At 37.4% G+C, this 26,458-nt stretch overlaps 3 protein-coding genes and 1 long non-coding RNA gene across 5 annotated transcripts; 2 read left to right on the top strand and 2 right to left on the bottom strand.

The window, feature by feature from the left end:
* Positions 1 to 6: 6 nt before the first annotated feature.
* LOC136264639 (targeting protein for Xklp2 homolog) lies at positions 7 to 7,695 on the top strand. Its single transcript, XM_066059415.1, has 9 exons — positions 7 to 200; positions 248 to 464; positions 514 to 712; positions 2,673 to 2,977; positions 3,518 to 3,731; positions 3,907 to 3,999; positions 4,471 to 4,665; positions 5,800 to 5,940; positions 7,163 to 7,695. The coding sequence occupies exons 1-9, from the start codon at positions 83 to 85 to the stop codon at positions 7,562 to 7,564; spliced, it is 1,884 nt and encodes a 627-aa protein (XP_065915487.1). The 5' UTR covers positions 7 to 82; the 3' UTR covers positions 7,565 to 7,695.
* Positions 7,696 to 8,202: 507 nt separating this feature from the next.
* LOC136264643 (uncharacterized) lies at positions 8,203 to 11,099 on the top strand. Of its 2 annotated transcripts, XR_010705257.1 has the most exons (4): positions 8,203 to 8,774; positions 9,619 to 9,672; positions 10,525 to 10,657; positions 10,827 to 11,099. It is a non-coding gene; the product is annotated as an uncharacterized lncRNA (long non-coding RNA). The 2 variants fall into 2 exon arrangements; XR_010705256.1 differs by having other exon boundaries at positions 8,433 to 9,672.
* A 1,585-nt stretch (positions 11,100 to 12,684) lies between these two features.
* On the bottom strand, positions 12,685 to 24,324 carry LOC136264765 (collagen alpha-1(I) chain-like). The gene is made up of 17 exons (XM_066059535.1): positions 24,193 to 24,324; positions 24,081 to 24,125; positions 23,401 to 23,983; positions 22,855 to 23,359; positions 22,253 to 22,333; positions 21,841 to 21,943; positions 15,308 to 15,400; positions 15,168 to 15,245; positions 14,906 to 15,097; positions 14,792 to 14,845; positions 14,700 to 14,735; positions 14,576 to 14,629; positions 14,470 to 14,520; positions 14,277 to 14,343; positions 14,125 to 14,213; positions 14,018 to 14,062; positions 12,685 to 13,884 (listed from the first exon to the last, which is right to left on the bottom strand). The coding sequence occupies exons 1-17, from the start codon at positions 24,322 to 24,324 to the stop codon at positions 12,760 to 12,762; spliced, it is 3,333 nt and encodes a 1,110-aa protein (XP_065915607.1). The 3' UTR covers positions 12,685 to 12,759.
* On the bottom strand, positions 23,847 to 25,479 carry LOC136264641 (collagen alpha-1(XXIII) chain-like). Its single transcript, XM_066059417.1, has 10 exons — positions 25,387 to 25,479; positions 25,247 to 25,324; positions 24,985 to 25,176; positions 24,869 to 24,922; positions 24,785 to 24,820; positions 24,634 to 24,687; positions 24,345 to 24,583; positions 24,193 to 24,281; positions 24,081 to 24,125; positions 23,847 to 23,983 (listed from the first exon to the last, which is right to left on the bottom strand). The coding sequence occupies exons 1-7, from the start codon at positions 25,444 to 25,446 to the stop codon at positions 24,524 to 24,526; spliced, it is 534 nt and encodes a 177-aa protein (XP_065915489.1). The 5' UTR covers positions 25,447 to 25,479; the 3' UTR covers positions 23,847 to 23,983; positions 24,081 to 24,125; positions 24,193 to 24,281; positions 24,345 to 24,523.
* Positions 25,480 to 26,458: the final 979 nt, after the last annotated feature.

The raw sequence follows: 26,458 nt of genomic DNA, 5'->3' as shown, positions 1-26,458 counted from the left end.
CTTAACTTCTACGCATGCGTATGTTTGAATTTTGAAGAACCGTACGATTTTTTGACTTTTGATTGATTTCAGGAGCGTCTTTATGGCAACAGAATCTGACATTGATCCCAAGTATGAGTGTGACGCACCGTTATATGTCGACTTTGAGCAGCTAAAACAGAATGGTGGCCTTGAAGATGATGGCGCTGACAGTTGGTTTGGTAAGTTTGTTGTAAACATGTTTATGTACTCATATTTTAACGCGTAGAACGTCACAACGATGAGCCTGGAGTTGTTAAGAACGAATTAATGGATGTTAATGTAAGGACCGTCGATAATGCGCCACCAAACCCAGAGTGCAAAACACCTCAAACAAGAGCCAAACGGGAAGCAGCAATCAAAGCTGATTCTTCAATTCATGCAATACTGGCCAAGAAACCTCAAATGTTCAAGTTAACCCAACCTACAACCCCAGACGTTTTAAAGTGAGTTTAATTCAATATGAAGCTTTCGTGTATTAAATTTCAAATGAAGGCGGCATAAACAACAAAGATTAGTTTCTGCAAAGACTTCAGAAGATCTAGAATTGGAGAAAATTAAGGAGCTACAGAAGGAAAAAGAAGAGCACCTTAAAGAATCAAAGAAGTCTTATAAGAAATTGATGGCCCACCAGGAGTCAGAGCATTCGCAAGAAGAAACCGACACAGCCAAGCAAAAACAGCCCAAACGTAGAGTCAGTGTGTGTGTGTGTGTGTGTTGTACATGTGTACAGTGTGGTGTAGTAAACAGTGTGTGTGTTGTACATGTGTACAGTGTGGTGTAGTAAACAGATATTTGCCTACCAGGAGCTCATGAGTGCCTGGAAAATTACTGATGTGATGTTTCCCAATTTCTGCATATTTCATTTGACATTCCTTCAAATTCATCTCAGTGTTGTCATTGTAATTAACCTCTCCAAATTAAAGTGTAGTCTCCTGTAGACAGACCGCTATTCTTTTGTGTGTGTGTGTGTGTGTGTGTGGGTGCGAAGAGGTAGGGTCTGATTAAGAATTCTGTTCAACACACCACATAGTCAGGGTGGTTGTTGATTGCTGCTGATTGACGAAGCCCTCCTATAGTTCTAAGGCCTGTTTTAAAAGCTTCATGAATACATTCAAGTTATGAATATACAAGAGCACAATGCAGTGCTGAAATAAATAGTCTTAACTGGTAAAGATAGCTTGACCTCTGTGTAGTGTTCTTGTATTATTGTTTTTAATGCATTGATGAAGTGTTGTAATGGTGTGATTCACTATCAGGAAGAAAAAAATACTGCCATTATGGAGTGGTTAGACTGACAATGCCTAGCAGTCACAATTTTCATGTCAACAGTAACAGTGATCAACAATAATCTTATTGCAATTTTGTACAATCCGTTACTTTCAACAGGTAGTATGACTAGGTTTAATAAATACTTTTGTTGACACTTTGTAGTGCATGCGTGTGGTCTTGTCCTATCCCCTTCCCCTCCTGCTGCACATCTGTATCGTCCATGTAAAATTAACATACTTTGGGGTTGCTGCTGACAAACCTGACTACTCAAGTGCACTAGTGGTGCAATTTTTGTGGTGCCTGTCTGCATTTTTGAAGCACTTGTACTTGTGCTGGTACTGCAGCCTTTTGATCAAGCTAGTACTTGTGAATACGTTACAATTTGTCAGTACATGAGTGAATAGGCAAATGGTTATAATGTTTTATGGATTGTTTGTAAAACTTATAAACGTACAAAATTATGGGAGCCTGTATTCTGCGGAATACGGAATAGCAGAATTACGGAATAAGCAAAAATCACATTCTAAATATTTTGTTATTGTTTATAGCCTCTATAACATTTTAATATACGTTCCTCACCTTGTAGAGAACACAATCACGATGGCACCGATCCTTGGGGCGATCTTTAAATAGGATATGTACAAAGATATTCACTCTAGAACAATCTAACTAAGCTAAACTACTGTTAAATACACTTCACTACATAATCGCTAGAAAGCTAGAAGTTCTTTGTGCTATACTTGCTCATACCAGCTGTCACACACGAGCAGCTAGCTAGCTAGCTAACTGGCCGAATAGTTTAGGACCAAACAATCCACCCCCTAGGTAGCTACCCTGCATGCATGGAATAATCTGACCTTTCTTATAGCTCTGTTACCATTTCCTAAAGTGTTTCAAATAAATTTGGAGAATAATACTGCTTTCAGCTCCCAACATCAGAGCTCCAACCTCGGCTCTAACACTTCGTATATAACTCTAATAAATCCGGGCGGTTACTCGTGTGTGACAGCTGGTATGAGTAAGTATAGCACAAAGAACTTCTAGTTTTCTAGCGATTGTGTAGTGAAGTGTATTTGATGGTAGTTTAGCTTAGTTAGATTGTTCTAGAGTGAATATCTTTGTACATATCCTATTTAAAGACCGCCCCAAGGATCGGTGCCATTGCGATTGTGTTCTCTACGAGGTGGGGAATGTATATTAAAACGTTATAGAGGCTATAAACAATAACAAAATATTTAGAATGTTATTTTCGCTTATTCCGTAATTCTGCTATTCCGCTATTCTGTATTCCACGGAATACAGGCTCCCCAAAATTATTATGGTTCAAGCATTTTTCAAGTGTTTGCCCTTTGTTAAAGGCAATTGTTTCTCTCTTCATGTAGAGGTCGTCAAAGCCTTTCAAATTTCAAGCAGACAATGCCAGGATTAATAAGCTCAGCAAGCCAAAAAGACCTAGGAGAAGCTATGTACCAATGGCTGAACAACTCGTCAACTTTCACAAAGAAACACCGCCTCGTTTTCGAACAATGAGACGTAATGCCGTCCCAACTATGATCAAGGAGCCTGTTATGCCTCAGGAATTGACTAAACCAAAGACACCGAAACTCGTGGCCAAGACTAGAAGCCGTCCAGTTCATGTTGAAAGTGCTATGGAGAAGGAAGAAAAAGAAGTGGAAGAAGTTGAAAGGTAATCAAAACATGTATGTAGGTGTATCCATAATTTAGCACATACAAGGTTGGTGTATTGGTAGTTGTCTGTGTGGACCTTAGAAACTGTTGTTGTTTTTCCACTTGTACATATTCTTTATTTGGAGGCCTTTAATATTTAAAGATAGATAATTTAGTTCATAGGTACGCTTTGTCAGATGGAACTAATTAAGCCACACTTATTAGTATTTGCATAGCATGCAACAAGCCCTTTGTGAGAAGTCTAGTCCCCACGGGAAAAAAATAAACTGACTGTTCTATTAGAGTGCCTGGATCATTGTACTGCAATAGAATGTAAAGAGGTGGTTATTATGATGCAGAAAAAGTTATTGTACTAAACAGCCAGCTGCAGTGATTTATGTCCCCTCCCCATGTTTTCAGTCCCTGACTGCAATATTTTTATCTATTAGTAAGTTTGTAACAGGTAATATTGCCATAAGAGTTTGGTTCCATAATTGAGGCGAATTGTGAATTAAAACATACATAACTGGCTTAAATAAAGATTACTTCTTTTATCTAGCTATCAGTTCAAGGCAAAGCCTTTCAACCGTAATATCATAGTGATGGGAGGTCTTCTTGGTGTGCCAAAAGTTGAGAAGAGGCCCCTAACAAGAGCGATGTCCCCTACACTGGCTGCAGATACTAAACCTAAGAAGACAGAAGAAGACCACTCAATGTTAAAGGAAGAATTTCGAGCTCGTCCTGTCCCCAAGGGCATCTTGGAAGGAGTAAAGGTTAGTTGGAGTACGTGTATTGTTTCTATACAGATGTAACCCTTTTCATATTTTCGTGCGCATTGTAATTTCTTGCTTTATAAGCTCATGGTTGTACTGACGGTACAACCATCAGTACAACTAACCAGAAAATTCCCTGTATACATGTACCTTAATTATTGTTCTGTTGTCACAGGGGGTGCCAGGAAAAAGGCCTGTTGAATGTACAGACCCTGAGTCACCGGCATTTTGTTTGAAAAAGAGGAAGTTGGAGTGGGACTCTAAAAAGGTATGTGTAATACGGTACTGTACAGTATGTAATTTGTAGTGTCCCTTACATTGGTCATGGGAGGGAATGCCCTAGCTTTTCATGCACTTCACTACTTTCACCATATTTTGCCAGTTTATAACTGCTGCTACTATAACTTTCAGCAATGAAAACTGTGTGGCTACTATTGCGAAGGTGGCTAGGTAATTTTTATGGGGTAGCATCAGGTGGCTTTATGGGTGTGTGAAGTGTGAATGCACATGTTGCGTGTAGTGCGCATGCATGCATAAGGCTTGTTGCATCAATTGTGTCCCATAATATTGTACTGTATCTACACTATACCATGGTAATATGCATGTGCCTGAATATCTCCATTGAATGACAGGAGATTTGATTTTTGATTAGACAGGTGCTTTGCAGTAGTATTTCAGGGGTCATGTGTATGTACATTAGCAGTATCATCTGTACATTATTTGTTACATTTTTGAGCAGAAGGAGGCCAGTCCAGAGCCAGTATTTCAACCACAACCTGCTCCACCAGTTGATAAGCCTGTGTTTCATCCTGAGCTGCCCCACAAGAAGACAGATGTGCAGCCATTCCGGTTTGAGAGCCGATATGAAGGTAAGCCCACCAGACGAGACATAGTTGATGGTGAACTGAAGCGACAAGAAGAGGACCTAATAAAGGTGATTAGAAAGTTTACTCCTATGTGCTTAATTTAGTGCTAAGTTCTTTTCTTGTTTTTGTATGTATTGACAAGCCACCAATTACATTAATTCTATGTATCATACAGTACGATAGTAACTGTATAGTAGAGGCCACAAAGGAGTAGGCATGGCCCACGGAATAATATCACGCAAAAACCAGCCTCGATTTTCCCTTACGACGATGAAGCAGTATTGGTGAGGTAAAACTAAGCCCAAACAAGCTTTCAAATCGACCCCAAATGCTTTCAACAAGTTGCTGCGGAATTTCAAAAAAAATTTATTCAACAGAATTTTCTACTAACTGAGTAAGTGACTGACTGACTGATGCCTTCAGACAGGCGTAACTCGATAACGGCTAAGGCTACGGGCAAACAGTTCTTGATTCGTACTGCTGTGTAACTGGTTGAACATAGCCTACAGCGAAGCGTAAAGGATACTTCCGATAATTAATATGATTGGAGCGCGCGGCACGATTTCTTTTAGTATGCGTAGATTGTAGAGGTGCTTTTCGAACAGTTCTTGATTCGAAATGCTGTGTAACGGGTTGAACATAGCTGACAACGAAGCGTAATGGATACTTCACTTTTCAGATGATAATTGATATAGCTGGGGCGCGTGGTGCCTTTTCAAGTGCGGTATGCATGGGTTCACCAGTCATAATAAAATTATTTACAAAAAAAGTTAACAAACAAGTACACGAAAAAATTTGGAATTTTCAACTAGAGTAGGGACCATAGCACATCGATAAAAAGTACTGAAACAAGTTGGAGTAGTCCATGATATTAAATCACTGTAAAACAATAAGAAGTGTTATATCCCTACTGTGCATTTCCGTTATGGTATCTTGAGCATAGTAGGGATATAACACTCCTTATTGTTTTACATCATGGACTACTCCAACTTGTTTCAGTACTTTTTATCGATGTGCTATGGTCCCTACTCTAGTTGAAAATTCCAAAAAAAAATGTGTACTTGTATAGTACAGTTATTCTGCTGTGTTTTTAAGAGTACCCCCTAACCTTTATTTTGGACCCAGTTCTTGTCCTGGTTTAGTTGGTGAGGTATTCTATAGGGTGGTGTTGTTATTGTATTTGCTGTTCTAAAAATTGTCAGGGGTCGCAGTTCAAGGCAAATCCAATACCAAACCTATCAGAACAAAAGGTGGTACGACCAGGTCGGAAGATAGAACCAGAACCATTCAAGCTCCAATCTGACTTAAGAGGGGAGAAACACCAAAAGCAATTCCAAGAAAAGGTAAGCTACTGTGTGTGAATTATTGGTGAGTGCACAGTCACATACTATATGGAGGGAACTTTGGCACCGGCAAAATTTGGTTAATGACCATAAATTCATCAAATTTTTCGTATCCAAATATTTTGCTCGTGAGAAAAACAGCCACTCTTGTAGTTATGTAATTTTAAGCATGTAAACCTGCTGTTGATGGAATCAAGCAGTCCCTCGAGTAACTCTGTGTTACTGGCCAAGGGCTACCAAGTCATTGGGCTAGTACATGTGCTATCCTTGAACAAGGAAGTAGCACTCCAATATATCCTGTAATCTGATCTTCATCACAAAAGTCAAGCGAGAAATTTACAGTAGGTTAAAAGACAAGCTTCGTTTGTGAAGTCACTAAACTGTATACCACAACTGATACTTTTACAATTACCGATCATAATTTTCCTAAATATACAGCAATTTTATTAAGAGTCAGGCATGGATTTTAGCACAAGTCTTGGATCTAAGCTAATTTTTGCAACTTTAACCACTTTGGTCGAGAATAAAGATCGGAGTACAGGATATACTGTATCGGAGTGCCACCCCCCCTTGTTGGAATCCAAACACGCCACAAATGCTACCGTGCATATCCACTATTCCAAAGGGTGGACTATAGTCTGACCTTGTAGTTGATTGCTGCATGGTCTTGAATTAGTTAGGTGCCAAATGTAGCAATTGGTAATTAATTAAACAAGAACGTGAGCTTAGCTAACAATTAGCCACTTTTACCAACTGTGATATTTTGCTTGATTTGCCAATTTTCCCTATATGTTTCTTTCCATACATACATACGGGTATATCTGGAATTCCTTTACCAATAATATAAAGATAGTTCTATTAGAGCAGTTGGTCGTTCTATTGGAGTACCATCACTTGTTACTATATCCATGTACTGATTCAGATTTATTGGTCGGTCTTTTCAGTTGTCTAAACTCTAGGTGGTTCCCAGGGGGTTTAATTTTACTTCATTGGATGGTGCCAGATGGGTCTGCTACAGAATACCTTTGAGGACTTGTATAAAAATTTATTTGTGAAAAGATGAGACCCTATGATATACTAAGTAGCACAATGGACCCAGGTTACAGTACTGAATACTGGAGTTATAGTGTATAATAAATAGCTGCAAAGAAAGTTAATAGCTACCAATATGTCGTGCGTGTGTGTGTGTGTGAATGAGTCAGTTTGTTCCTAATGCATATAGGTCAAGGAAATGCAAGAACAAGCAAAAGTGGCTGCTGCATTTAAGGCTTCTAGAAATGAAACTATCTACAGTAAACCATTTGTCCCGGAGAAATCAAACAAACCTCTTCTGCAAGTTCAGAATTTTGTATTAAACACAGAGCAGCGTAGCCAGCAGCGAAAACTGTATGAGATGGACAAGAGAGAGCGTGAAGAGCAACAGGCTAGGGGGCTAGCTTTAAAGAAGGCCGAAGAGGAGGAGGAAGAAAGAAAACGGTTGGTGGAATATCGACAGTCATTACAGCACCATGCAGGGCCAATTCGACACTACAAGTCAGTGGATATACTACCAGCTGATAAGCAATTAACTACCCCTCATACACCACCACTAATCACCAGTCAGCGCTGCAGAAATCAAATATAGAACATGTTTTTATTGTAAAGTTACTAGTTGTTTTTAGGTATGTACATACATAATAGTACATAATAAGTACATAAGTGTCTTTGTGTTGTATTTGTTATCCTGTATTGCAATGAAATGTATTTATGTACAATCATATTGGCCTATAACAAATGTTGGTAACTTTTTGGCTATGTACATGCTAACACTATGTCTGTGTTTGCTCGGCACAATACTTCTATCTTGTTGTATATTTCCTGTATTGGCTTAGTTTGTAATTAATTGGACCCTGTAAAATGTACAGAAAAATGAGAATATAGTGAATAGTTGATTGGTTGGTTTTTAATTTAGGCTCAACACATTTGGCAGAGCCGTTCTTCCATGTGAGAGTGTACAACTCAATAAACTACAATAACAACAATTCCTACTTTGTACAGTTCATGTTATATAGTAACAATATCTGGTATATGACTTTGAAAGATGTGAACTTGTCAGTGGGCTGGTGGTAGTTGCTAGGACCCAATCATCCATTCTTGGTCTATTTCCCATGATGTGTATTATAAGAATTGTTTGTGACCTTATGTCATACCAGTTCAATCTACATGTAGCCAATATCTTTACTCTCATCCTGTCACCTTTTACAATCAACATTACACAATATTATTTTGTGCATGTTTGTTTTGTTTGGAACAAATATCTTGGGAATTGCAAGCCATCCTTCATTTCACCCTGCTGCTTAAAACATTCTTGTAATTTTTAATTGTATCAGTACTGATGTTTTTGTGGTTAACTTGTTTAGTATTGTGTGTTATATTTTGTCATGTAGTTATGTTTTTTGTATTTGGACAGTATCTTGTGCAAGCTTGTCTTTTGTATTGTGTGTTTTGTTAATCAAAAAAACAATTCTGGACCTACTCAGTCGAAACGCAACCGTCAAAAAACGGGCGATTTTAGTTGCACGCGCAATTTACAAGAAGTTCAAAATGGCGTTTTCGACAGGCCACGCGGACGAGAGAAATGGCGTTCAACCAGTAAATTTCTGGCAGATTTTCGAATAAAAGCAGTTGAAGAGATGATTTATGAAGATAATTATGCCGATTATTTAATCTTGAAACGTGTGGGCTGGGAGTATTTCAGTGTTAGAACTGAACAAGAATTTTACTACTCCCGATTTCACTTTGCTGTGGATAAACGAAAAAGAGTGCACAAAATCTGAGTCAACGAAAGTGATAAAGTTTGTATGGAGCACGTGTAGTAGCTGTATGAAACTGTATACATTTGTGAAACGAATTTGTACTCCGTTAATATAGAAGAGGTTGTTATTCAGTATCTTGTTATACACAATAAACCATACACCACAGTGCCATAAGGTGTTAAACAACTTTTGTGGATTGCCAAAATGTAAAAGTAACTTTTTTGAAAGAAATTTTTGTAGTTCAGATATAGATCTCTCAATTGTGAAAATGTCTCAGTTGTTCCACACCTTTTGTACGTGGACTAAAATCAAGTACAAGTAAAGATTCGCAACAGTGACATCATTATGGACAATCTCCGTTACGGGTTCAGTAGTCAACGGTATCAGCCTCAGTTTACACAAATATAATCTTCATATAAATCTTTAATCATGTAGTTGATACTGAAAAAATTCTCATATCTTGTCTTGGTGCTTAGAAATAGTGCCACAAAAAAAATATTGGTGCTATACCTGCGGAACCATGCATAACGATGAAGTTTGAAACAAACTGGCTGTATACCACCATGATGTGATAACACTCACCCAATGTAAAAGTGATAAGGAAACTAACAAGATAATTCATGAAGAAACAAAGTTGAGTTTGTGAGATAGTCTGGACTCGTAACAAGGATTGCCTGTACATAAAACTATGGGAAAGACATCTCCCTACATTATCTATGATAAAATTTTGTAGATAAGATGCCTGCAAAATCCATACAATCTCTTTATCCCACAAAATTTCGTGTTACAGTAGTTTCAAAATAATAACCATTACTGCTATCTTAGTTTCACACAGTGGTGTACATATTAAAAATAAATCATCAGTTACAACCTCTTCTACTAGGTCAGACTCTTGCAGTGCAACTGGATTCAGCAACTTGTGATTTCACATCCAATGGTAAGGGCTTCCCATTGCTTACAGCAAATATTGGCAAGTTAGAACATTGCTGTATGTTATGTGGACTTAAATATTGTCCCACGGTAACCTGAATTGTTTTACAGTCTTTATTTAGACCAGCTGTAGTTGCATTTTTAATGTGTTTTACAATGGTGCTTTACCACTGTACATAATTGCACGGAGCTACTACAGTGTAACCTCCCTATTACGGACATTTTGGGACCTAGGATTTTTGGCCACTTTTTTGCTGTAATATAGAGGTTTTCCTCTTCAGAGGTAAAAAAATGTATTAAACAGACCTGTTGGGACCAAGTTTTTGTCCTTATTAGGGAGGTTTTTCTATTATGTGTCCTTAATTCGGGGCGTTTGTTAAGAGAGGTTCCACTGTATATATATAATATAATAATACAAATAACTCCTTGAAGTTTTGAATTTGTAATCACTGATAGTTACTCGAAATGGATGATTACCATAAGGCAGGAAATTTTAAATTATAAATACCTTTAAAAGTATGTTTAGATCTACAATTTCTTGATTTTTGAGGACATTTAATTTACCAAAGCTACTGAAATGTAGATTCATCAATTTTTCTTGTCGTGTGGTATCTCTTTTATGAGTCTCTGCTTTACAAACTTTTGTTCCTGTTAGCACCCCCTGATTTAGTATGATGGGCGTTGTTGTCTTCTAAACTCTGAATTCGCTGAGAATTATATTTGCTGGATTTTGATGGTGTGAAATGTACTTTTGTAGCATGTATGTATGTATGTGGGAAATGTCACGAAAGTTTTTTTCATTACTGCTGTAAGAAACTGTATTGTACCCATGTGTACTTGTGGCGTTTGTACTGTACAGCTAACCTTGGTTTGTAAAAGCTGCCAGAACAAACTGATTGTACCAGATGCAGTGTCGTACCATGATAACTCCGTTTTGGAATTAGAAGGCCCTTCTGAAATAACAATGACTTGGATAGATGAAAGTGGCCTTGGTAAGTTGGTCGGTATTGTGAGCTCTCTTTGTGGCTAGCTATCCATTCCTCAATAGATTTTAGTGTGATTTTTTTTTCTTTTGATCAATTTACCTCACATTTAATAATACTACATTCTAACGGCTAGTACATCCAGTTGTATCTTTGATGTACTTTGAAACTATTACAGGATTAGGACTGTAATGGATGACCAGGCCTCTGTGTATTTCCACGACAGGAGCAGTATTATGCGGGATTTACCCTGGACACAGTAAGAATGGAGTCCTTGAAGATGGCTGTACCCCAAGCAGTTTCAAGTTATTGCTGAATTTGATGGTACAAACTTTCATCTCTGGTCAACTCGGAGTAGTGGCAGCAGTATTCTGGCACAGGAAGTCTCCACCAGATAATTGTTTTAGAAATTGTTGATTTAAAGTGTGCAAAAATGCTATTTGTCATCTTACTGTATGTGTAAACAGCAGCCAAAGTGCACAACTTTTTACAACATAATTATCAAGTTTGGGCTTTTGTCTAGTTGTGCAAATTAATTAGCAACACTAATATGGCTTGAAACAAATTGTACCCACACCTCAAAACCACCTTGCCATTACTCACCAACTTAGTTCAGTGCTTTGTAGCTCGTTGCTAACTTTCTGCACCTGTCGAATTTGGTTGCTGTGGGAGAGACTAGGACCTGTTGTTGCGTGACCCCCAGTGCAAACAGGAAAGAGCATTGCATCTGGCAGCTACAAGCGCTTGTAGTCAGACGGTGTTCTACCGGAAGAAGCGCTTGTTTCTTCGCGGGAAAACAAGCTGTGCAACTAAATACGCGTAATAAAGCGTATTTTTTGACGGTTGCGTTTCGACTGTAATCATGCTAGTCTCGCGTTGCCAGAGCCTACTTCTTCGCACGGCGCTTATAATTTCCAATCGATAAGCGCCATGCGGAGAAATAAGGTCTGGCAACGCGAGACTATAATCATGCATGGTCATACACAACATTTTTAATATTTATGCACTATATATACTAAGCTCCTTTATGCACACCCTTGATCACAATGTGACATTTCAGATAGAACTTGGCCTGTGTCAAATATACTAGCATAATGATAGGCTAGAGTGCTATGCCAGCATGATGCTAGCTAACATATTAAGTGCAAACTTTTTGGAGCTTAATTCCATAAAAACACATTGATACGCCCTAAAAGAGCAGTCAGTGGAAACTGCAACTAATACTCTCTTATAGAACAGTCACTTTGTAATGAAATATTCTAATAGAGCATTCACTGATTAAAATGTTCCAAGATAATCATAAGAAATGTTGCTAACCTAGGAGCATAATGGGAACACTGAAGAGCATAATTATGTAAAATTCCTGAAAGCATTTTGAGCATATTTAACTGAGGCCTAGATAGAACCAACTGACCAGGATGCATGATTATAATGACCAATAAAAGGACGAAAATTAAAAATGCACATTCACTAAATTATGTGCTAGAAGTAGAACTATATAGCATGGTGATGCCAACCAGAACACTGACTCATGTCTCAAGCAATAGTAGAGTTGTATGACCAGACTCTGACACATAAACAATACCCAACTATTGTCAGAATTTCCATTCAACATTAATTTTAGTTCTTCAAATTTATAATTTTGATACTAGAGAGATTATCTTTGTGTTGTTCATTGATTGCTCTATTAGGGAGGTTTGAGGAATACAGCTTTGTAAATGCTGTTGCCAGTGTAATAATATGTTGCAATACTACTGACTGTTGTGACATATTTTCCCAAAACTAAACATTCACAGGACTCCATCAATTTGTAAAAACCCATCATGTTGCATAGTTTTGATACTTCTGAGATTGCATCACTCATGACCACTTCACTAACTCAACAAAATTTACACAATCATGTTAAAGATTAGTAGTTGGAGTATGAACACTTCAAATAATTTTATTGCTGCAGTATTGTTTATTTACGTACTGGTTATAGGCTACTTCATAATAGCTACCATTAGCCTACCAATGCACTATTAAATACACTTGTGTTTAGTATATTGTTCATTTTTGTACATTGTTACACAACTTTAAATGAGTAAAATATACAAGTCAGTGATAAAGTTCTAGTGGGTAGGATTGTAGCAGCAGCTCCTTGTGGCTACAATACTTGCCAGTTGGTCTAGTCGTAACTTGTACTCATCCAACTGTTCTTGAGTGATGTCATCATCACCTGGTTCTCCTCTTTCTCCTTGTGGTCCATGTGCTCCTCTCATTCCCTTCTCTCCATTCACTCCTGGATAACCAGGTATGCCTGGTACTCCATCAGGACCAACAGAAAGTGGACAAGCTTCTCCTTTAGCACCAGGATAACCAACATCACCACGAGGACCCTTGTCTCCCTTTTCACCAGGCACTCCCTTCTGTCCTTTAGGTCCTTGTGTAGGACATTTTTTATAGGTGTCATCTCCAGGAGGTCCTTGTGGTCCTGGTGGTCCCCTCTTACCCTTTTGACCCTTAGGACCAGGTTCACCATCTTGTCCATTGTGCCCATCTGGTCCAGGATAACCTTGGTTACCAGGGTCTCCTCTGGGTCCTGGTGGACCAGCATATCCCATTTTTCCTTTCTTGAATGGACAATATGTAAAGTAATGACTGCAAGGACTGCCACCTTCATAATCCACATAGTATTTGCATGTTGTGTTGTCATCATTGGTAGTTCCAACATCACGTTGTTCCCTCACTTCAAAGTTAATGGCATCAATTGCTCTTTTAAGATGTGAGTCGTAGTCTTGTCCAAAACAACACTGATAGAATGATGAGCGAAAGGTGGCAATGTATTCAAGTAGTTCTTCTACACGTTTGGCATTGTCGAGGTTACCCTGAACTCCTGGAAGGCCGGGATATCCAACAGGACCAATATCTCCCTTTAATCCATCTTTTCCGGCTGGACCACGTATTCCTTTGGTTCCTGGTCTACCAACAAGGCATTGAGCATCATCTCCAGGAGGTCCCTGAGGTCCCCTGTAACCTGGATGTCCCTTGTCACCAGTTTCACCTTGGTATCCTTTCTCTCCTTTAACTGCAGGAATTTCTGTACATTTTTGACATTGTTGGAGCTCTCCAGGATATCCCTTAGGTCCATAAGGTCCTGGTGGTCCCTGATCTCTAGGTTTACCAGCAGCTCCATGTTTTCCAGGTACTCCATTGTATCCTTTAGGTCCCTGACTACCATCATCACCCATCTCTCCCTATTGTAGTAATAGTATGATGTCTACATACTATTGGTGTACTAATAAGAGGTTGCATATAGTCACTGGTTATTGTGTATTGATTGTATTATGTCTGTATATATATATATACACGTGCTACCTGTTCACATACCTTTGGTCCTTGTGGTCCTTCGGGCCCATGTTCTCCTTGTACAAACTAAAATGTTATGATGAAGATGATGAACAATTGTGCGGTTGTTGTTATAGCGAAGAACTCACTGTGCCTTGTTTAGGACAATTGTATTGTGATGATGTACCAGTGTCTGTATCACGTGTTGCTCTCTTTGTTGATGCAACATGATGTCCAGCTATTATACAGGATAGAGGTAGTCAAAACTGATTCTCTGTCAACCATTTTGTATCATCCATACCTGCCTTACAACATGACTGTAGCTGAAGTCCAAGATAGTTTACCAGATTATCAAATTGTTTTCTGATCTGCATAATTTATAATCAATAAAGATCATCACAACAGACAAAGACTTCAAATTGGCAGTTGCCAATAAATGCATTGCTTACAACTTCAGGAATTTAACAGTGACAATGATCACTACACTAGCATACCTTCCAAAGTCCCTTAGTACTTCCTTTCTGTCCCTTGGGACCATGTGGACCCTGTATTATGACCACATATGGATATTTTTAGTATACTTATGGTAGATTCACTCACTGGATCTCCTGTCATTCCAGGCTCACCACAAGGACCCTCATCACCAGGGATACCCTGTATAGCAGACCATGTAATGTCACTTGCTGTTATAGTTAATGATTGTTATGCAATTGGTACTACTTACAGGATATCCAGGTGGTGCATGTAGGCAACATTTTCCCTACAAGAGATCACTAGTTCATTAAGCAGGTTTAACATTATTAGGGTGGTAGTTACCTTCTCTCCTTGGTATCCTTTAGGACCATGAACTCCCTTGTATCCAGTAACACCCTAAGATAACAATGATAGGATGCCATTAATTTCGCTAAAGTGCTGTTTGCAGTGCAATACCTTATTCCCTGGTTCTCCCATTTCCCCTCGAGGGCCAGGTTGTACATCATTGAGAAAACATTCTCCTTTAGGACCACGGGGCCCAAGATAACCTTGTGGACCATCATCTCCCTTTGGTCCATAAGCTCCATTAGTACCTGGTTGACCTGACCTACCACGAGGTCCATCATCACCCGAATAACCTTTAGGACCCTACAGTAGTGGTGGTGACAGAGGAGACACATGACTACACATAACATGTAATAGCTAGTGTAGTGTGTACCTGTGGTCCTGGTAGTCCAGGGTTTCCTCTGAATGTACTGTATGTACAATTACCACATGATGGGTGAGTAGGATTATCCTATAGAGAATAACATAACAATGTGATCATTATGGTGACTAGTGTAAGAACAATTGACTTACTATTGCTGTAGCTAGTAGTAGAGTAGTAGCCAAACTTGTCAGTAGAAGAAGCAGTTTCATTGTTGAGTAGCTTATTCTCTGATTAATGATGAACTTTGTGCATAGCACTACTCCTTATATACACATTTAGCATGTTCCATATAAGGTAACATCCCACACTATTTTAGTTACACCAGATAACTCTGTTGACCAATGGAAACTCTACTAGTGTGTTACTAGTTCCTATTTTCCTCTTATTGGTTACCACTTTATACTGTGAAATTTTTATACATATGTCGTATGCTACTTTACTTTCAATTATTTTTATAAAAGTTATACATTTGACTAATTGATATACGTACATATAGTATTCCATATCTGAAGTACATTGTATTTGTTGTTCTCTTTACACAACATATGAAATTGTGATGATAACAACATTATTACACATCTTATGTAGTATATTTCAAATCAACAAGTAATCTGGTTTACTATACACTAGCTACTGTATAGTAGCTAGCTATTCTGTTCAAGTTTCATGAAATTTGTAAAGGTTGTGTATATACATTGTTGATAAAAATAATTTAACATCAATAATTATTTTGATGGTTACTGAGCTACGTGTATGAGCCAGGTTAGATTTAAGAATTATTCCAATGCTGTTTGTGTGTTTATGTTGTTACTGCCATGCATACATATCTATTTTTATAAATCATTTTAATTAAAGTATATTTTGTATTTTAAATTGTAAATGAAAATAGAGAAGAACACTCTTACAGCTGACATCATAAGGATGTGTTCTTATAACAAAAGCCACCAACTGGTGTGTTGTAGTTGTGTCCAATCAGTAAGTGATAATTATTAATGTGTACAACAGTACTATTAGATACTGGATATTCATGCAGGTGCTGTAATCTAGCTGCAGATCATAAAATATCATTAAGTAATCTTCTTTAACACAAATGACCTATGAACCTACTACAGTACCTATTTACTTACTTACTTGGCCTATGTACTTATAACAGAATTCTACCAATGCGAGGCTCAAGTTCTGCATTCTTCACATTTCAGTTACATGTTTCTGACTCCCTGTATTCACAGGCTTTAAGCCTTCTCACAGATCTCTAGTGGGATAGCATTCAAAGGTGAACTTTAATGTTTGGCAACTAAAAAACAAAATTATCACAGTGTATAAACATTGTATATAGTGTTAAATAATGTTATGTTTTGATCACATAAGCACTTGGAAAGCCTTATTTTTTTCCTCAATCAGCTTGTACAATAACAAACGTATGGCTTGAATTAGTGTACTTAAACAATATAGATTTTTATTCTTCAACTCGCACCAACTGTTGCTATACTCTATGGTGACTTGGACAATTTGCAGCCAATGAGTTGCAAATATATATTTCTGTACCTGCATAATTACACACACTCATATAATTTGCATTGCTGTTAGTCAGGGACAATCTATCATTAGTTCATAATATTCCAGCAGGGGCGGATCCAGGGGGGAGGCTTTGGGGGCTGGAGGCCCCCCGCTCTTCATATTTAGGCTTTACTTGGTATATGCTGGGGATTATAATGAAATTTTGTCTTAGCATAATTATATGATCACTAATACTACAAATACTCATAAAACCACCTTATAAACATCTTTCCAAGGTATTATCAGTGGATTTATGCTAAACTTTATGCAACAAGGACCCGGATCAGCATTGGAGGTGTACAAGATCGAGATACTCTAATAGAGCAGTCAGCTAACTACTCTAATAGAACATTCACTGGAAACATGTAGTTGGTTCTGTTATGGAATTTTTCAAAATCTGCCTGCACCTATACATACAATGAAGTGCATTGGTCTGTTTAAAGGCTTCATTCATCTACTTGTGTAGTTAATATGTATAGCAATACTTAATTCAGGTACACAATATCCATTGAAAATGCTCTCAGATTCAATCTTGTATTGTTCAAATTTCAAAATTTTCCACTTTCAACATTATTATTCTAACATGCACCTATTCAGTGTTGTGCATTTGTGAGAGGGTGCATCATGTACTTGGTTGTCTGTACCTACCCAAACTTTTCCATTAGCAAAATGCTTCAGAGAGCCATACCTATAATCTAAAGGCATGCAGTATATAAAATATCTACAGGCAAATATTATGAATTTTATGTGGAAATGTCTCCAAATCGCAGTATTTTAGCATCTATTTTTCAATATTTTCCTGGGGGGCATGCCCCCAGACCCCCCTAGTTGCAGCATGCAAAGGGAAGTGTGCTTTGCACACCTCCACCCAAGAGATTAGTACCTTGAGTTAGCCCCCTTTTCATAAATCCTAGATCCGCCCCTGTCCAGACTGGGACTCACTGTATTTGTACAGTGGTGTTTATTGATGTGGACACTTAAAATGCAAGACAACATAGTGGACAAATTTGAACCACAAAGCAGCATCATTGGGACATATAACTGATTATGCAATGGAAAATTAAGACACATTTAATTTGGGTGATCCCATGCACATCACTATATTATTGGGACCTGTAGTGGGTATTACATAGCATCGTAAACATGTCCACAATAACACACCAAACACCCATAGTACATATCTTTTATCACATGGTGATGATGAAATTAATTAGCAGATGAGCTCGTTATTTTTCTAAACAACTTCCTGGTTACCATTCTTGTCTATCATCACTGCCACAACAATGAATATGATCTTCTTACAACATGAGAAACTTGTCAAATTTGCCTGTCCACTTTAACAGAAAGGTGAAACACCTCCATTGATATGAAACTGTTCATTTAGTCTGCACATTCATACATGCTGATTGGTTGGTCTGAGATTATAGTCTTATGACTAATTAACATAAAAAGGCTTTGTACTAAAAGTATTCTCCATAGTTGCAGGATTGCTTGTGCAATTGTTGCCACATTAAGTATGTAATCTGTACAACCTGTACTCAGTACCCAGGGGTTTACCCAGGGGTTTATCATAACTGAAGGGTTTACCTGGCCTATTGCAAATAAATCATTAATTACTGAAAATTATAGCGGTAGAAGGTAAGAATATGTATCACTACCCAACAATTGTGTACTACCTTTAATCTAAATTCTTTTTTGGCATGCAGTCAAAGATAACTTTGTGCCAGCTGTAATATTGTCAGATATTGATGTAATTATACTGCGTGTCCAAATTGTATGTCGGTGTGCCCATGAATTATTTAGATCAATAACAAGCAGATCCTTAGTATTTAACTTTTAAACTGATGTTATATGGTTTTGTGCATGTGGGTACATGGTTTGTTGTTAGTAAACAGCAACACATCTAACTGTATAGTTCTTCGTAATGTTTACTTTCCTGTAAATATATCCCGTATTCAGAGTTGAGGTCTTAGTGAGTGACCATGCACTACTAGTGTTGTCACATACTTAAATCATAAGGATGTTTTCTTATAACAAAAGCCACAACTGATGTGTTGTAGCTGTGTCCAATAAGTGATAATTATTAATGTTTACAACTGACAGTAAACAGGTACAGATAAGATCAGGGGTACTGCCATAAAGCAATCATGTTGTCCCTATTGACCTTTATATACACTTGACAGGAAGCACTGCAGGTTAACTATACATATAAACCGTCTTTACTATCAAGAATAGAATTTTATACTTACATATGCTATAGGGTTGAGTTCAACATCATAATGTTTGGCTATTTAATTGAGAAGTGTAATTATTGTGTTCATGCATTCTATAGTGTGAAAGTTGTAATATAAAATGTAATGTTTTAATTACATATTTCTTTTCCTTAATTTCAGCCAGACATATACATGGCTTGAATTTTCAACTACAAAGGTAGCTAATATGTATTGTATTAACACATGAGAAGAAAGTAATTTCAGTCCATTTATCCTCACAATTGTGCCATGACATGTAGCTACCTATATTTGTTGCACCTGATAACAAGTTATATGATTTTGATTTTATGTAACTAAGTGCATGCAATAATTTGCTAATTATATATGCAATCCTGTTAGTCAGGGACATCCTAGCACCACTTTGTAATATTCCAGAATAGGACTCATAATACAGTGGAGTGTGTTAATGTGGGCACCTGATATCAGGACAATAGTTGACAAGGTCAGAAAATAGTATAATGGCACATATAAACTACCATGGAAATAGGGATGGTACCATGATGTTGCAGGTTCGCTGACTATAGATCAAATTTATAGATGTACAATCGCTTATGCAATACTGTGTCTGTCTGTGTGTATCAACATTGCATATTAACTCATGCACAATACATGTATTACGAACAATAGCTAGTTCCATATTGTAGCTAATGTGCATAACTGCCATTTCACTAATACGTAACTAAATATTGATTGTAATTTTTGCTTTCAATTTATTTTAAGTTAATACTTAGTAGATCAATTTAATCTCTGTAGCTATACACACATGCATCTATAATCTCGTGCATGATTATCACGAGGTTCGATTAATTAACAAATGACTTCAAATTCTTCAAAACAACTTCTGGTTGTCATTTTATTGTGTAAACTTGTCTCACCACCACAACATTGGACATATATGGCTTATTCCACATTATATAGTTCTTGAGAATGTTGTCAGCTCTGCTTGTGCTTCAGTTATGTACTTTAACAGAAAATGAAATACCTTAATTATGTGTTACACCAAGTGTAATAAGGTAGAGCCGATATACTGCACTATTTTATTTTTATTTATTAAGGCTTTACAGCACAAGTGCTGAAGGTCTGTAGGACACCTGGCCCTTCAGCCTGCATAAAGTTGTACTATAAACCAGCTTGGCATTATAATATGTTAGTATATATATGTATATAACTATACCTTGTTATATGTACTCGGTGCATCTTAACAATAGAATTAAGTGATTTATGTTATAATATCCCCCACTAATATAAAGGATCTTGCTAATACTTTCTGCATGCATTGTGGCTATACTAGCTAATGGGTATCACTTATATATATATAGCCAAATTAAGGAGGTATTCTTATTAAAATTTTAGTGACCAAACATATACGTAGCTACTGTAGTATGCTACTTTAAATATGCTGATAAGTGACCCATAATGTTTGTTATCATTTCAGGCAGCTAGTGGTCTACAACTACACATTTTGTTAAGACAACAGCTTCAATGAACAAGAAAATTTACTATATATGACATTATTTTTGTACTAAATACTGATCATATCACCATTATGATTGGATTGAGAGGTAAACTGGCAGCAGTGGCAGTGCTGGAAACTGTTTTATAAAAATTTAGTGCAAAATTAATTCTGAAATATGTCATCATATACACCAAAACCTGCAGATTTTTACTTCCTGCAAGAGGACCTTATATATACAATACATTAATCACATGCTAATAGTGATTCCATTAATTCAGCACTTTTATAATAGGCAGAGTAACTATTAGTAATAGCTACATCACTAATATTTTATGTAATGTGATGTTACAAGCTTTAACTTCACCATTTCAATATGAACAACTCATTATGTAAATTGTAAATTCTATACATAGTGTAGCTAGTCTAAGAGTGGATAGAGGGACTGAAGTTGGTTAAGAAATTGCAACACAGATACTCCATCTGCCATTGCAATGTTTTTGAAATACGAGGTATGGAGCAAGACATACTGAAACAAGGTCATGGCCAAGATCAAGACATACGTATCATTATGAAATGATAATTACTAATTTTCCACAGATGGATTAATTTATGAAAAATTTACAGAACATGAAAGAGCTTCAATTCATCATCACTTAGTAAAATATTAGTCCCAACCTTGGTCCCAACAGTTCTAACTCTATAGCACGTAATTAGTGAAATTTAAAACCTATGTAGAAAATATGGGCCTAATAATCTGGTTTCAAGTACCTTTTATCAAGATTTTTTTTTCACTGTGTGTGAGAAAACGTACAGGTACTAAACCTTTTCATCTCTTCATAAGAAGTAGTTATATACATACAAACTTTCCACTTTTTTCCACATGACATTAACTGCTTTTCTTTGGCTCAAATCAATGGTGTATGGCCCTCAGTACTCAGACATTAAGTATTTACATAGTCACTTTATCTGGTCTCTTTGATAGGGACCCGCCGATTATGCTCATAATTTTACCTATTATGCTATGCTGCACTGCTCAAAAATTTACCTATTATGCTTAAATTTATGCTCAATACTTACCCATTATGCTCAAATTATGCTCAATTATTTATGCCTCAGTTCTCATGCTCTGCCAGTTTATGGATAAATAATAAGTCAAAATGCATATCACAGAAAAGATCGATATTTTCTAATAGAACAGTCAGCTATATGATTGTTCTATTAGAGTTACTGACTGTTCTATTAGAGTATATCGATCTCTCTGTGACACCTATTTTGTAAGTAAAAATTCATACTATTACACAAATATTCTACCTATTATGCTAGCATTATGCTCAATGCTTTCAGGCACCTATTATGCTCATAATTATGCCAGCATAATCGGCGGGTCCCGGCCTACTCTTTGAAGGATTGCACGTTTATTTGTTAGCTGGACATACATATAGGAATATTGAACAATCACGATGGAATTGACATCACAACTACCAGCATACATTGTCCACCTGTGAACAGACCAGTTGTAAGAGACTTCACTATTTACATAAATGATGTAATATCATAATACGCAAGTGAGCACTTAAAAAGCATAGCTTCTAAATGAAATATTCATGATAGATCACTGGTACTTGGGTATGATGAAACTTAGTGTTCTTGTTGGAATTATCATTCTAGCTACGTAATTGTAGTGTGATGTGCGCTTAAAATCTTCTTACAAAGAAACAATAAACTAAGAACTACGTAACATCATTTGTATTAATCAGTGCATTAAAATATTAGAAATGTGTTCATTAATTTCAGCAGAGTGCTTGTACATTTTATAAGTATTCAGTAATGCATTATCTGTTCCTTTATCAACTTTAATTTGATTCTTAACTGTACTTGTAACCCTATAACTATAAGCAAAAAGTTAACATAAAAGTGTTTGTCTGGATAGCTATTATGTACATGGCACACCCAGCACTGCATTAAACTATGGTGATCTATAGCCTGCTATATGGAGAAACTTTCTATGAAATAAACTATAGATCATATTACAAGGTTCAACTGAAAAACCCTCTTCTGCTTATATGTGGTTTAAGTCAGTCATTTCAGAATAAGGTAAATGGCAATGTGAGTATATAGGAGTGAGAAGCAGTCAAGTGTATGTGACTTGAAGCCATTAGTATATCCACAATTAATTTTAAAAACTTGCTGCATAAACCTTTAGTTAAAACATGAGCCTGAAAGCCTTTGGCGGTTAATGAAGCTATAATCTTAATAGTAATATTAGTAATATAAACAAGGATGCAAGCATACGTCATACACGTAATAAGTGTGTATGTCATTGTACCAATGTTGTTAATCAACATTTTTATATGTGAAAATACATACATAGTCATAAATAATATAGTTAGTTCAGTAATGATGCCCTAGCTAGTGGTTAGGATTGTAGCAGCAGCTCCTCGTGGCTACAATATTTGCCAGTTGGTCTAGTCGTAACTTGTACTCATCCAACTCCTCTTGAGTGATGTCATCATCACCTGGTTCTCCTCTTCCTCCTTGTGGTCCATGTGCTCCTCTCACTCCCTTCTCTCCATTCACTCCAGGATAACCGGGTACACCTGGTACTCCATCAGGGCCAACAGAAGGTGGACAAGCTTTTCCTTTAGCACCAGGATAACCAACATCACCACGAGGACCCTTGTCTCCCTTTTCACCAGGTACTCCCTTCTGTCCTTTAGGTCCTTGTGTAGGACATTTTTTATAGGTGTCAACTCCAGGAGGTCCTGGTGGTCCTGGTGGTCCCCTCTTACCCTTTTGACCTTTAAGACCAGGTTTGCCATCTTGTCCATCATGTCCATCAGGTCCAGGATAACCTTGGTTACCGGGGTCTCCTCTGGGTCCTGGTGGACCTGCATATCTCGTTGGTCCTTTCTTGAATGGACAATATGTGAGGAGAAGTAATGATTACAAGGACTACCACTTTCATAATCCACATAGTATTTGCATGTTGTGTTGTCATCATTGGCAGTTCCAACATCACGTTGTTCTCTCACTTCAAAATTTACAGTATCAATTGCTCTTTTAAGATGTGAGTCATAGTCTTGTCCAAAACAACACTGATAGAATGATGAGCGAAAGATGGCAATGTATTCAAGTAGTTCTTCTACACGTTTGGCATTGTCAAGGTTACCCTGAACTCCTGGAAGGCCAGGATATCCAACAGGACCAATATCTCCCTTTAATCCATTTTTTCCAGCTGGACCATGTATTCCCTTTATCCCTGGTCTACCAACGAGACATTGAGCATCATCTCCAGGAGGTCCCTGAGGTCCCCTGTAACCTGGATGTCCCTTGTCACCAGTTTCACCTTGGTATCCTTTCTCTCCTTTAACTGCAGGAATATCTGTACATTGTTGACATTGTTGGAGCTCTCCAGGATATCCCTTAGGCCCATAAGGTCCAGGTGGTCCCTGATCTCCAGGTTTACCAGCAGCTCCATGTTTTCCATGTACTCCATTGTATCCTTTAGGTCCCTGACTACCATCATCACCCATCTCTCCCTATTGTATAGTAATAGTATAAAATCATTATTAATCTATTAATAAGAGGTCTTATGGTTTCATGTATAGTCCCGATGACCATATATGTGCTACATACCTTTAGTCCATGTGGTCCTTCAGGTCCATGTTCTCCATGAACAAACTAAATATATTATGCATGATTAAGATAATGAACAATTGTGTGATTGTTGTAATATTGAAGAACTCACTGTGCCTTGTTTAGGACAATTGTATTGTGATGATGTACCACTATCTACATCACGTGTTGCTCTCTTTGTTGATGTGACATGATGTCCAGCTATTAGAGTAAATGTATTCATCACTATGTCTCTGTCAACCATTTTGTATCATCCATACCTACCTTACAACATGACTGTAGCTGAAGTCCAAGATAGTTTACCAGATTATCAAATTGTTTTCTGATATGCATATGATAAATAAAGATCATCACAGCAAACAAAGACTTCAAATTGACAGTTGCCATTGTAGCTATGCGTTGCTTACAACTTTAAGATGGGAACACCGACAATGATCATTACACTAGAATACCTTCCAAAGTCCCTTGGTACTTCCTTTCTGTCCTTTGGGACCACGTGGACCCTGTATTATGACCACTTATGGATATTTTTTCTATATTTAAATTCACTCACTGGATCTCCTGTCATTCCAGGTTCACCACAAGGACCCTCATCACCAGGGATACCCTGTATTAAATAGTATAGAAAAAGCTAGATAATAGCAGCCTATGTAATGTCACTTGCAGCTATAGTTAATGATTGTTATGCAATTGGTACTACTTACGGGATATCCAGGTGGTGCATGCAGGCAACATTTTCCCTACAAGAGATCAACCAATTCATTAAATAATATTAAGGTGGTAGTTACCTTTTCTCCTTGGTAACCTTTGGGACCATGAACTCCTTTGTATCCAGTAACACCCTAAGATGACAATGATAAGATGTTGACTAAATTTTGCTAAAGTGATGTTTCCATTACAACACCTTATGTCCTGGTTCTCCCATTTCCCCTCGAGGGCCAGGCTGTCCACCAGTGAGAAGACATTCTCCTTTAGGACCGCAGGGTCCAGGATAACCTTGGTCACCATCATCTCCCTTTGGTCCATAAGCTCCATTAGTACCTGGTTGACCTGACCTACCACGAGGACCATCATCACCCGGATAACCTTTAGGACCCTACAGTAGTGGTGGTGACAGAGGAGGCACATCACTACACATAACATGTAATAGCTAGTGTAGTGTGTACCTGTGGTCCTGGTAGTCCAGGGTTTCCTCTGAATGTACTGTATGTACAATTACCACATGATAGATGAGTAGGATTATCCTATAGAGAATAACATAACAATGTGATTATTATGGTGACTAGTATAAGAACAATTGACTTACTATTGCTGTAGCTAGCAGTAGAGCAGTAGCCAAACTTGTTAGTAGAAGAAGCAGTTTCATTGTCGAGTAGCTTATTCTCTGATTAATGATGAACTGTGTGCATAGCACTCCTCCTTATATACACATTTAGTATGTTCCATATAAGGTAACATCCTACACTATTGTAGCTACACCAGGCAATACTGTTGACCAATGAAAGCTCTACTAGTGTCTTACTGTTTCCTATTTCAACTTACTGGCTTTCACTTAACTTTCAATAATGCTACAAAAGTTATACATTTGATTGGGTTATCTGCATGGTGTTGATTTCTTGTGATGAACGCTGCACAAAATAATGGATAAGTATTCCATATCTGATGTGCATTGTATTAGTTGTTCTCTTTAGACAACATGCATATGAAAGTGTGACAATAACAACACATGTACACAGAAAAAATTGGAATTTTCAACTAGAGTAGGGACCATAGCACATCGATAAAAAGTACCGAAACAAGCTGGGTAGTGCACAATATTAAATCACAATAAAGCAATAAGAAGTGTTATATCCCAACTGTACTCGAATCGATGTGCTACGTATGGTTCCTACTCTAGTTGAAAATTCCAAATTTTTCTGTGTACTTGTTTGTTAACTCTTTTTGTAAATAATTATTATGACTGGTGAACCCACGCATACGTACTGCATCTGGAAATGACACCGTGTGCCCCGTATATCAATTATCATCTGAAAAGTGAAGTATCCATTATGCTTCATTGTCAGCTATGTTCAACCTGTTTCATAGCATTTCGGATCAAGAACTGTTCAAAAAGCACCTCTGCAATTCATGCACACCGAAAGAAATGGTGCTGTGCATCCCGGTTATATCAATTATTATCTGAAAAGTGAAGTATCCATTTTAATTTGTTGTTCTTGGTATTTTATTGGTTGTGAAGTTTAAAAAAAAAATATCCTTCATTGTCAGCCATGTTCAACCCATTACACAGCAGTACAAATCAAGAACTGTTTTAAAAGCACCTCTGCAATCAAAATAGCCACTATGAAAAATATGGACAATTTCTGTTACAAAGGGAAGCC

This window comes from Dysidea avara, chromosome 8 (assembly GCF_963678975.1).
Source record: "Dysidea avara chromosome 8, odDysAvar1.4, whole genome shotgun sequence".
Classification (NCBI taxonomy): domain Eukaryota; kingdom Metazoa; phylum Porifera; class Demospongiae; order Dictyoceratida; family Dysideidae; genus Dysidea; species Dysidea avara.
Note: the sequence above shows the minus strand (reverse complement) of the source record. Positions and strands in the feature narration are given on the sequence as shown.